The sequence below is a fragment of the Acanthaster planci genome, linkage group LG17, assembly GCF_054643075.1.
Source record: "Acanthaster planci isolate LZ-2023a linkage group LG17, COTS_SCS, whole genome shotgun sequence".
Taxonomy (NCBI): Eukaryota; Metazoa; Echinodermata; class Asteroidea; order Valvatida; family Acanthasteridae; genus Acanthaster; species Acanthaster planci.
This window is the reverse complement of record NC_141793.1, coordinates 4,456,236-4,468,953: the sequence shown is the minus strand read 5'-3', so window position 1 is coordinate 4,468,953 and position 12,718 is coordinate 4,456,236. Positions and strand designations below refer to the sequence as shown.

The following is a 12,718-nucleotide window of genomic DNA, read 5'->3' as shown; positions in this document are numbered from 1 at the left end:
GCATATGGCAGTTGCACTTTGTAAGTGTGATTAGTTTGGGGGTAGGCTAGCTGTTCCAACTTTCACTTTGTAAAGACCTTGAAACCCTTATTTACAGCAACCAAGCACAGACCACAGATTTCTTGGTCGTAGAGGATAGGAACAGGAAAATAACAGGCACACCCAGAAGAGCTAGCATTCCAACACTGAGTTAAGATACAGGGGGCATAGGGCTTCAGGCTTTAAAAACAAGTGTACATGTATACAGAATACATGTATGTCTTTAAAATGTGTGAAACCTTGGAAAGTCTTCATTTCCAATTTTGTTTGACTTCATAGATGTACATGCACATGAAAATCTACAATTTTAAACATCCTATTTTCAATGCATCACACCTAAAGGGACAACAAAGATGTTTGCAGCCAGATTTTCAGCTTGAACACTGTATGTGGAGGTCTTCTTTTTTTTCATTTCTTTTTGTTTGCTAGGATTGTTGGGGATTGTCTTATTTTCTGTTTGTGCGTTCATTTTTGTATTCCATTGTTGAGTTATCCATTTGCTTATATCACTTGCTCATTTGTTCATTTTTTTCAGTTTTAATCGACATCATGCAGCATCTGCATAGTCCATCACTCATTGCTTATCTCCAGTCATGCTGTGGCTGTATTTCGATTACATTACATTTACTTGTAGCTGTTTGTGCTGAAATGGCAGCATAGAGCTGTGTACTCCCTGGAGATCAGAAATGGTCCCTGGATTGTTAGGGGAGGGATCTTCATAATGACCAGACGATATGATGATACAGCATAGTGACCAACACTGCTAGTGTCAGCAGATGCTGCATGTGCAGTAGTTGTAATACACCCACATCCCTATTTGTAGGCTATGTTTTTTAATATTCTTTATTCTCAAATTGATGGTAATCTGTGCACAAATTTGTAAATTCCTGTAAGTATGCCTTCCAATGAAATGCCAGTTCATAGCTTGCTTTTAGGGTGCTCGTCTGTAGAGTCCGGTTGATGCATTGGCGCAATTACTACTACATGTTGAATTTATGCACAACAATGTCATTCAGATGAATAGGTAATGCTGTTTTGGCAAATCAAATGAAGATCCAAACTAGGATCAAACAAAAACAGCATTTCCAGCATGCTAGAAACCTCCAACTGCATCGTGTGATACATGAGCTATGCACAACATATTGATATCATCTTCTTTTTTCATTTGGTGTTTGTCATTTGTGCTAGTTGCACCATGGACTACATGAGCAGTACCAGAACGCAAAGTTGAAACTGAGTCTCCATGACAACACCTCCTTGATGATTGTGCGGGAATCCATCACAGAATATATCGTTAAGAGGCAAGTGGGCTGTGGATGCATAGATTATCTTAGTCATACCGTTTCATCCCAAACTTTGTTTACAGTACTTGTAGTTCAAAAAACAGCAAAACAAAACAAGTGAAGAAGTAGAGGTTGTTACACTTGGAGAGCTAGTGAATTAAAATTTGGCAATAATTTCTTGTAAAAACTGCAAAAGTCTTGTCAGACTATTAGTCATCTGTTTGTGTAGTTGCACTTTGTCCTCAAAAACGTTAGGTAAGAGAATGCATGTACATCTGCCAGCGTCCATTTTCAGGTCTCTGCCACCTATATGGTGATTTTCAGCGCTTATTGAAGTAGAACAATTTGGTAAGTGAAGATGGCTTAATACCATCATAAGAACATCACAAAATCAACACAGGACCTCCGGTATGAATTCAAGTCACGGGTTGTTCAAATGAACCGCAACAGAAGCATTCTTTTGTCAGTTTTCACTATGTTACAATGTGACTGCTCTTCCGAATGGCCTTGTGACGGTCTCAACTGCAACATTGCTGAGAATTATAATGATTCTGTGCGTGTATTTTATAATCGTTAGCATGGTGGTGTCATATTGGAAGCTTGGATTTGAGATTTGAAACAGAGCCTTGATGAAAGCTGATACCGTTGGGTAACCCAGCAACCAGTGTTTGCTCTACGTATGGAAAATTTACAATTTATATTTTCAAGCATTTCTGTCACCTGTTGATTGCAGATTCGAAAAACTGGAAGCAGATTTTGAAGCAAGCCATGAAGTCAACCAGACATCCAATGCCAGTGATTCAGAAACTGAGGATCGGAGCTTAAAAATATCCCAGATCAAAGCTCGCTCCTATTCCACAGTTACAAATGTAACTATGAGCGCTTACAAGTTTATTTCCTTCATTATTTCTGATCTTTAAATTAGCAGTTAGGTACACTGCACAGGAGAATATTTGTAATATTCGGTATTACACAAGTGTGAGTGAAACACAGAATAGTGTACTGCACCTGTGTCTGGTATATACGTGAGGCCTTGAGGTATTAAAGTTGGTTTTAAAGGTCGAAGGTATTAACATCGTTGTCAAGTCTTGGCAACTGTTGTACTGAAAACACTCACTGTAAGGGTCTTGTTATAGGCAATTATACATACCATACAGGAATCCCAAGCTAGCTACTGGCACTATGTAAAGACTCTGGGGGCACTGTGTGAGTGGCAGATAAGAGTCAGGTTTGGGTATTTCAGTGACATTATGAAACTGGCATCCAACTTGGTCAAACAAAAATCAAAGTGAAGTAACCCACTTACGCCAATGTTTAGGTGAGAGGGTATGGCACTGGACAACTCTCACTGAGTAATCTGCAAAAGAACCCTTTTTCCAGCTCGTTCTTCAATTTTTTAGGGGTTGGGGGGTCAAAACATCTGTTTATAAAGCCATTTTCTTTAATTTTAAGGAAACAAGATCAAGACGTCACCGCCAACAGACAGCACAATCACCATCCATCCCTGGTCCATCGACAGCCAAGTCCAAGGTCACGAAGGGCAAAGGTCTCCCTGGACGGAAAGGCAAGGGGAGGGCAACCCATCAGTCCTCCAACACAGAAACCTCCGAGCAGGATGAGAACTCGGATGATGAAACCTGGACTCCACACGGTGTGAAAAAACGCAAATCACAGCCCGAAAAGAATGCAGCCATGTCAAGACGATCGCAGTTGCTAAAGAGCATTAAAAAAGTGCAGGCAGGTATTACACGCACCACAGAGCAAGAAATCATCAACAGTGAGGAAGATGGTAATGTTGAAGGAGACTTGACCAAGGCAAAGAAGGGCAAAAAGCATAAAAGAAAACAATCATCCACTGACACCAATTCTGACAGATTCAAGGCAACCAAATCCTCCTCTGCTGCTGGAGGATCAGCACGCGGTAGAGGGAGGCCGAAGAAAGCAGTTACTAACTCAAAACAAAAGCAAAACAAATCATCTAATAGACCGAGCGAACAGCCAAGCCCTAATTCCAAGACTCCTGAGAAGGAGGCAAAATGTCCAAGAAAAGCTCCTCAAACACACTCTACTTTGTCCCCACAAGGAGAAACAACCAAGGGACCACCACCCCCAGAATCCAACCAGAAAGCTTCCAAGGAGCATCATATGGACAAGCAGACAGTAAGGAGTACAGACACACCAAAGAAAAGGAGGAGATCAATATCAGATAATTCAACCGGTCAAAAGAGAGATGGATTTCAAGATGCCACCCCAAAGAAAAGGTTGAGAAGCTCAGATAAGGCTAAGGATGTAGCTGCTTGCAATAAGGAGCTCACCAAAGAAGATGACATAGCTCAACAAGGCAGAGTGCCCAGAAAAAGCACCAAGGATGAAACAAACAGCGTGCCTGGAACACCTGCAAAAAAGCAGGACAGTACTGCTGTAGAAGCCTCTGTTGCAAGAAACTCTGGGAATGAGGGTGAGTATGGTGGTTGTGTATAGATACAGGTATGTACATAATTGAAAAAAGCCCTTAACTTGTCCCACACGTACAGTGATATGTCATGGAAAAAGCTGGCGAAATTCTTAAAGAGCATACTGTTGTAAGAACTCTTCATCAAACCCATCAAAGTCAAAAGTTTCCTTAACCATCCCCTGCCGGGTGCTTTTAAATACAGTGCCTACATACAGGCGATTTTCCAGTATCTTTGGTTTTCAAAAATCGGTGAAATTTCTTATCTATTTTTCCTGAACGCCTAATCCCCTTGGAGTGACTGTCTGGTGGCTACTCTAATTTGACAGACAACAGCTATTGATGCCAGAGTATTTCAGCTAGGCCTGCCACCATGTAAAAAGAGCCCAGATTGTGTGGTGTTACATAAGTTTCTTTTGTTCCTGAAACTGGCATAGTGCGCTGCTGGCGTCTTTTCAATACAGGCCAGATTAGTGTGCAGCGGTATTTTATCACTCATCACTGGAGTGCTGGAGCGCTGGAGCGCTTTCGTTGCGCTGAATGCCACAGACAGTGGTGTAATCTTTTGTCCGATTTCGGGCACCCCTGCTATGCATACAAACCCAAGGTACCCAAAACCGGGCTCTCTGGTAGGACATGGTTAAAGCACTTACACTACTTTTTGCATACTGCAAATGAAAAACCTAATTTTCTATTTTTTTTTTGCCTAACATGATGAATCAGTGTGTGAAAGCTCAAGTTAAAACTACAAGACAGTAAAGTTACAAGAGTGTGTGTTGCAAACCTCTTAACATGGAGCAGTAATGTGCATAACAGGGCGAGAAAAAAATGTACTCTACATTCCTAATGTATTCCTGCGTATTGTGCTGTCTAAAATGGGCTTTTTCTGAGAACATAGAGTGATCTCTCTAAGTGCAGAATTTATTTGCAAGCAGTGAAAAGCTTACTACAGCTTTCTGCAAAAGGTGAACCCTTCACATCCATTGTAATCATTCACAAAGATATTTGTGTGATGCACATGTTTGCAAACCTTCAATTATATTCATGCCACATGCAGGTCCATCAGCCAAAGGGGATGGTATCCTGGAAGCGAGTTCAAGAACTCCAAAACAAGATTCATCACCTTCCCGAGGTCACAGGGTACCTCCCCAAGGTCAGGGGTCACCGCACCAAGAAGGCCAGAGCTCTGTGCCGAAATCAAGATGTCTACAGTCAGCATCAACAAGAGGCCAGAGTTGGGCATCAAAGACCAGGGGTAAAAGGCCATCACCTGTAGGGGGTCATAAGTCAGCTCCTAAAGATCGAAGGTCAACCTCCAAAGAGCATGGAGATTCCCCAGGAGAGCAAATGAGGTCACTGAGGTCCAACATCACTCTGAAAATGCGAGGGGGTGGGATTGGAGCCAAGATGAGGGGTGCAAGACAAAAACGTTTGTGAAACAAAGGAACGTTTTGTATCATTGAAACACATCAGCTGCAAGGCCCGACTGCTTGACCAGTCGTCCATGCATTCTACTTTCAATACATTCTCCATTATATTACATTCAACAATGGAAAGAAATTTTTTTGCGCAAAATGCCTTCTTTAGCAAATTACATTTACATGCCCACTTTTTAAAAGTTTATTAATCCTGACGGTCTTGAAACCTCCTATTTAGAATTAAGGCTCAAAATGTCTGCTTTTAATTCAACTATGATATCTGGCAGAGGTCACATTTTATTTACTCATCACCATGTGAGTATATTGGATTCAGCCCACGTTAAACTCTACTAGCATAGGGCACATTTAAATTCAAAAGTGACTTGAAGTAAAAACCTGTCAGCAAATTTGGTTCCAGACTAGATTTATAACTACCGTGACATTCAAATTCGTCGGACATTTGTCAAAGGAGGTAGGCCTTCACAGGGTTAAGGGGACAATTTCTTTTGTGAGGCAAATTAGGACCAAGTTGTTGGGACATTTTTCTGTCCCCATAACGTTTTAAGTCCCCACAAAATAGTGAAATATCATGTGACCTGTCCGCGGTGTTAATCCGCTTGCTCTAAATGCCCCAAACCATGGTATACTGTTTCAAAACAAGGCAGGATTATCTCCACTTTTTGAGAGTGAAAAAATATCGGTAATGCCCAGCAGCCTGGTCGTTTGTGCCGAGTACAGTCTTTTGTTACAAGGCCCTGCTCCCTTTGTTCGAGTTCGGAGACCCCGGCCACACATATAAAGCATACGTGTCTGGATCCGGAGTCCCCAGCAGGAAGTGGTTAACCAAGCCTTCAATTTGAGAACTGTTAAGCTGATCTTAAGTAGTAAACAAAATGTGTAATATTTATGGATTCTTACAACTTTAGGGAATACCTGTGAATATTTTACTTTTAGTTATCACTCACAGAGATGTCTCACAAGATCAACCATTACATGCATTTCTGTAACAGTTGGAGAGCTATGTACATACCTGCATATATGTATACAAGACAGCATTTCTTGAGCAAGTTGCATTTCTCTCCTGTGAGCACACCTTGAAGCTGGAACTTTTACAATTTCTTGGACTGTTTCTTCTGCCTTTTGCAGCTGATAACCTTGACCCCAAAATGACTGAAAAGTTGTCTTGTAAATTAAATGTGGAAATACTGTGCAGACCTGTCGTCATCCACACATTGTCTGATCCCCGCATTATGTAATCTTTTGGTATCAGGCCCAACCAAAGTACATGCACATGTATGTAAAACAAAGTAACACAATTGTGTAAATGCCTACAGTTGTGCACTGCAATTGTTTTATTGTCTCTACTAACTTTTTGGAGGTATGATTATTAGTACAAAACGTTGATTTACATCCAGTGGTGGATGTACTGTTCTCTGTGGTTCAGTGTCTGCGACTGAATAGGGATATAAACTCGCACACAGTGATTTTAAATCTGGATCCATAATTAACATATATTTCATAGTACTCTTTGCTAAATATGTGTACACTTCAAATTAAACATTTCAGTTATCGGTTGCTGGAGAAGTACCATCTTTATTCAAACAAAGAACAGATACCTGTACATGAAATTTACAGTTGGCCCAACAAACTCTGAGTGTTCCACACATATTCACAAGAACAAAACAATGGAAAACTTATCACATTTGGGCATTGATGTTGGGGGGAAAGCTTAAACAGTGTATACCTCTGTGTGCTTGAAATATTTTTTGGACTGTGAGCTATCTCACTTTTAGAGAAATCTGGAAGAAAGTGTCACTTCAAGCTGTGATGACCTAAACTGCTAGTTTTACAGGCAGAATGCTCTTGTTCATTTAAGAAGAGCTGACTCCGCTGAGGCATGACAGTACCAAATGTTGCACCTGATGAAATGCAAAACGACTTAACCAGCGTAGTTCAGCATCTCCACATACAGTGATGCATTTTTAAAAATCAAGGAGCTTGAACTCAAACAGTACTGAAAATAAGAGCCTCCTGTGAAATCATTTTTCCTTGTATGGCACATGTAGACCTTGAGAGAGTACCACTTGGAAGAAAATCAAAGACGAGTGTAAAACGATAGATATCCTGTGATACTGTGATCTGTTAGCTGGCAGTCTTTGGAGACAGTCTGATCAAACATGAAGACATGCTGGAGTTACTTTGCCTCCATACAACAGAATGCCGTGAATCTTGAATCTTTTTTTTTTACCACAAAATATGAACAATGTATGGAAACATTCTTGTAGTGGCAGATTTACATGCGGTGTTTCTCGAACTTTAGAGGGGTGATGTGAGAGGTATTCACTTTTCGTTCCAACGCCAAACAGGCATGGAGTTCAAAGTTCACATATCTGCAGGACAGACTTCACTGACCTATTTCATTTTTTGCTGTGTTCAGTTTTATCAAGACACTTAAGCAGCTTCCGTAGCTGACAATGTGGTCAATGCAAATGTGCACCACCACCTGGTTTATATGAAGCAACGACATGTAACCTGAATAAATCTCTCTCAAAGTGACTGACTCCAGAAATTATACCTGATTAAGGGATAAACCTAGATTAGCGTCACTTTAGTGGAATGACACGACAAGGAACTTTCCTCACTGGAAGAGGATACTGCCGTCAACAATTCTACAAATCAAGTGGGAAGTTCAAAATTTGTTCTTAAAGTCAACCATATGTTTAGGTATCAAGAGCAAGATTATTCAATACATTAAAAATTTTCTTTTCTTCAGTTCACCAACTCTCAAAGCCTACTAGCAGAAGGCATGTCAAAGGTAAACACAAGTTAAATGCATGCCCCACAAACACAAATCTAATGCCCGTATAGATATGTACTAATTCATAATCAAACTATGATTTTATTTTTGTTTGATGTAGATGCATGTTGGACAGAATATGTACATGTACGTTTAACTTTACATGTTCATTCATTTTTCTATATTTGTAATTAAAATATATCAAAATACACCATAGGTCCGTTGGTCAATAAAGCCATTACACATGGGTAACACGTTTTCTCAAAGCAAAGTTTGGGCATGGCATTTTTGACTCAGAGTTTTTGCCTTTTACCAGCTTATGTGAATCTCAGAGTCAAATCATTTTTACAAGTACGCAACCCCCTAACTATATGTAGTATGTATGTTAGGCCCGAGTCCCAACTACACTAGAGATACATGTAATTCCAGCTACACGTACAGGTACATGTACATATAATGTAGAGTGCTGAATCACTGGTCCAGCTGCATGCTCATACTTTTGGACTGTACGTGTACTGCTGTTAGTTGGGGTTGTCCCAAGTGTAGTTGGGACCAAAGCTCACATTGGGATGCAACAGGTACCGCAGTGAAAGTTCAGTAAATCCTCAGTACAGGTTTACTTTCACTTACATGTATATCCTTGCAGCACCTTGATTTAAGATTTACATGCGTGCAGGCAGTGAGTACAGATACAGTACGGTACATCTTGGAACCAATGCCCAGGCACCAAAAAGTTTTTCATCTTTTGATGACAATCTGGTTGCAACCCTAACCTCTGTGCACCAATGTCTCTGTAGAACTGGAAGCATCAATTTGTCAAGAGCAGTTCTGCCCACTATCCCCTGAAGCATTTCCCATCATGCTAATTACCCTACATGTTCATGTACAAACTTCAAAATCACTGTTCAAGACTTATCAACCCCCTCCCATTCAGTACTTTAATGACCACATTACGTCCATCTCATCAAAGACATTTAAACATGAATTTTTCTCTCGTTTTCACACAAAAACTCCTTTCTACCGTAAGCCGTGCACGCTAAAGACTGGTGTTTGTTAACAGTAAACAGAACCAACAAAACATCCATGAATTTTACACTTAACATTATTACCTTTAAACAGGAAACACAGAAACATTCATAATTTCAGCTAAGATACTTCACCCTTCATACTTCCTAAGAACTTGAACCAGAAATGGTTTAAAACAATCCATTTGTCATACAATCCTCTGATCCATTCGTATCTACAGCACGATAGTCATACTCATAAATAATGCCAAACTGCAAAAAAACACAAACCAGTAAATATGTGTATTTAAAGAACTTGCCTGTCACCATCACTGGCAGGCCTCGTTAAAATTCGGCAAATAAACAGCTCTTTTTGTACCTTTTCAACGCTATCTCTTTTTAATAGAAATACACATATGCCTCGACTACCCTGTAAAAATGTTATAGTTTGGTCACAGCATTTATTCTTTATAGTACAGCTTACATACCTGTGTTTTTTTAATGGACAAATTTCTTGAGTGGAATTGCATCATATTCCAAACCTTTATGAATTTCACAATTCCACAACAGGTAGACTTTCTGATCTCACTGATACACAGAAAGCAAATGATGGAGCTTTCAATCAGGGTTTTCCAATTGACTTGTTCATGAAAAGTTTGGGCCTCAAAAGAAGGATTGGAGTGTTTCAGCTTGTTTTCATTTCACTTTCACTTTTACTTTCAAACAAATGTTGCAAGAACTCTTTTTTTGTTTTTAGAAACTAATTTCCTTTTGACCTACAGCTACACGTAACTTTTGAAACACAGAACTTGGCTGCCAAGACTTGTACCAAAACTGCAAGCTTATGAGCATGGAAGTGTTACCCACGGATAAACACACTGCCAAGGAAACACCACACACTTGGAAATCCCCCATAATGGCAAGTGGAAAGCCGAAGTTATTACGCCATGTTTTGTCTATTGCCAAGGTAATGATTCAATACCAAAGTTACTCATTTTTTGTTTCATTGCTTTTGTACTTGGTTGTGACATATGGAAACAACCCCAAACTGTATAGGAAGTCCCCGTGCTTTTCGCAGGTAACGTTTCAGCCAACTATTGAATGCCTAGAACCAACATGGCAACTGGCGTCACACTTCAGTGCTCCGCAGGTGCAATGTGCAATACTCTGGGAGGCTCAAATTAATGGAAAAACACCATGTGAGTCTGCTACCTTGTCGGCATTTCAACCCTCCCTCTAAAGCATTCCACACAAGTGAACAGACCAATTACGCCTGCTAAATCATGCAACCTAGAGTAGGTATCAAATACAACAACCATGACATCCTGTCACAGCAAAGTGTCTCAAGTGTTGTTTACCAAATATAGTGCAGATTTTCAATAAGGTACTAAGTACATTCTGTAGTCGGAGTACCTTTTCGCTTGATTTTTGATAAATGAAACTTGTGACACACTTTGCTGGGAGAGGATGTCACGTTTGTTGCTGTTCGATATCCACTATGGGTCACATGACTTAATGGGCACAACAAGCCTTTTGCGAGTTAAATTTGAATAAAATCTGGTACACTGAGTTCCTTAAATTCATGTGAACATAATTTGAATTCTCCATACTAAAAACACTGTTGCTATACCTTGTGATTCGGGGCAAGCCTTTGTTTGGTTACATAAGAGACACCTTGCAACAATACACTGTTATCAACGGATAAGAAGGGCACAAAGGAACCAGTCCATTCCACAGATGGTGGTCGCTATGCAAAAGCTTGCCCCGAATCACAGGGTATAGCAAGAGTGTCTTCAGTCTGGGGAATGCTGAATTTGGTCAAATTTAACTAGCAAATGGCTTATTGGTCTATCAGTGTTTCGAAGGGATTTGATAGTCCATTTGTTGAAGGGTTATTAAACTACACCTTGCAACTCCACCCATCTTCTCAATTGATACAGAGTGCAGCATGCCCACCCATATTTCAAAGTGCTGTAGTTAGTAAAACATTATGCGGTGACTAATGTTGGCCCCAAGGTGGACGTAAACTTATGGGAATATACGTTGGGGATGCACTGAATTGCGAATCATTCCTTTTGTTATGTTCTTTATGCCTCGATCCGTCGATCTACTAATTAGCGTGAGGTGTGTCGAGCATTACAGTAATGAAACCAGACTACTGTATAACAAGATCTGCAACTTCCCAAAACAAAAAATTCCAATCACATCACATTCACAATTCGTTAACTCAAGTTGCCAAAAAAATTCAATTTCCCCGACTTCACTACCCCTTGAGAGGCTGAGATGTTTTCCAGCTGTTTCAAAATTATGAATTATTCGTATAAAATTCAAAAATTGTGCCCTTTGATTAAACCCAAAATATTTACATCACTTTCTTCCATTAGACACATCATATGACAAAATTAGGTTGAACTGTTTAAAGAAATACAAAACAAAATGATATTCGAATGACAAATTATGTTCTAGATATCTGGCTTTTCTAAAAGTTTCAACGACACAGATATTTTCTACTCTTTGCTACAAGTTGAAATAAAAACTGGACGCAAATTTCAGGTATCTTGTTTATAGTGGATTTAAGAGCAGTTACCACTGATTTGTAAGTTGAGAGCATGTTTCAAGCTCACACTTTTGACGGACATTTTTTTTATTTTTTCAAATCTTCCTCTGGGGACCTCTGGAACAAGAAAGGAAAATTTCAAAGAAAATAACTTAAATTTTGTACAAATTAAAAATAAAATTGTGACCTGTTAACGTATTTCCATTAGCAACCTTTCCCAAGACGTTCATACCACCAGGTTATTCATTCCCAACTAGTTGGTGCAATGTCTGCAGTAAAGGGCATATCAAGGAAGAAAAAAACCAGAAAACAGAAAACAATCTCTCTTTTTAAAAACTCTTGCTAAGTCTGACATGTACAACATTTACAACACCTTGTGCATTTGCAAGACCTGACCTTGTAGCGTTGACCCGTTGGTTGAACTGTGATGGCCATCTTTGGGGGAAGGGAGGTTTCTCATCACCGTTTGCGTCGGCAGAGACGCTTGTGCTCTTTGTGCCAGTGGGACTGTTGGCAGCTGATGCTGCAGTAAGAGGTATTCCAGCAGCAGTGATACATGGCCTCTTGCTCACAGTTGATACACTGCACAAACAGGGACAGTAACAGGTGGTCAATCAATTGATTGATTGGCAGAGTAAGCAGAGGAAATATTCCATTATCAAGGTGAGGTATATGTAACAATTAGTAACCTAATCATTGTCCCTTTAGGGAGAGAAGTAACATTATATCTACATCTTATGATTTACATTCAAATCGATTCATCCTGATTGACCAGTGACAACATAACAGTGACAATGCAACTTACACTATCAAGTGATTTCACCCTGGTGTAAATTTGCACTGCTTTCATGCATATGCTACGTGTATATTCTCCAGCTAGTTCTCACAGCCCATCTACATGTAACTTACCCAATTTTCACACTTAAGTGTTAACCCAAATCCTCCAATCTTTATATACGTTTTCACAGACTCTCAGAGGTTACACTTGACGAGTGTTTGTAGTCTAGCTAGTTCTACTAAGCAGGATCCTTGATGTTTAACACCCATGCAGCCATTTTGGAACCTTTGACCCCAGGCAATCTCGCAAGAAACAGTACGATTTGTGTGCACGACAACCTAGGCACAAGGAAACAGACCAACATTTGCAACCAAGAGGCAGGCTGCACTA

General features: G+C 40.0%; 2 protein-coding genes across 3 annotated transcripts in view; one reads left to right on the top strand and one right to left on the bottom strand.

Annotated features, from left to right (window-relative positions):
• Nucleotides 1-8,260, top strand: part of snapc1 (small nuclear RNA activating complex polypeptide 1) — a 28,586-nt gene extending 20,326 nt beyond the window's left edge. The window contains exons 7-10 of the mRNA XM_022235104.2: nucleotides 1,228-1,340; nucleotides 2,056-2,191; nucleotides 2,775-3,780; nucleotides 4,832-8,260. Coding sequence (XP_022090796.2) covers nucleotides 1,228-1,340; nucleotides 2,056-2,191; nucleotides 2,775-3,780; nucleotides 4,832-5,211 — 1,635 coding nt within the window. The 3' untranslated portion in view covers nucleotides 5,212-8,260. The remainder of the gene's footprint in view (nucleotides 1-1,227; nucleotides 1,341-2,055; nucleotides 2,192-2,774; nucleotides 3,781-4,831) is intronic.
• The window catches only part of zmynd11 (zinc finger MYND-type containing 11), a 29,192-nt gene continuing 23,226 nt past the window's right edge, over nucleotides 6,753-12,718 (bottom strand). For both annotated transcript variants that reach the window (XM_022235139.2, XM_022235140.2), the window contains exon 17: nucleotides 6,753-12,132. In XM_022235139.2, the coding sequence (XP_022090831.2) occupies nucleotides 12,010-12,132 (123 nt within the window). In that variant the 3' untranslated portion in view covers nucleotides 6,753-12,009. The remainder of the gene's footprint in view (nucleotides 12,133-12,718) is intronic.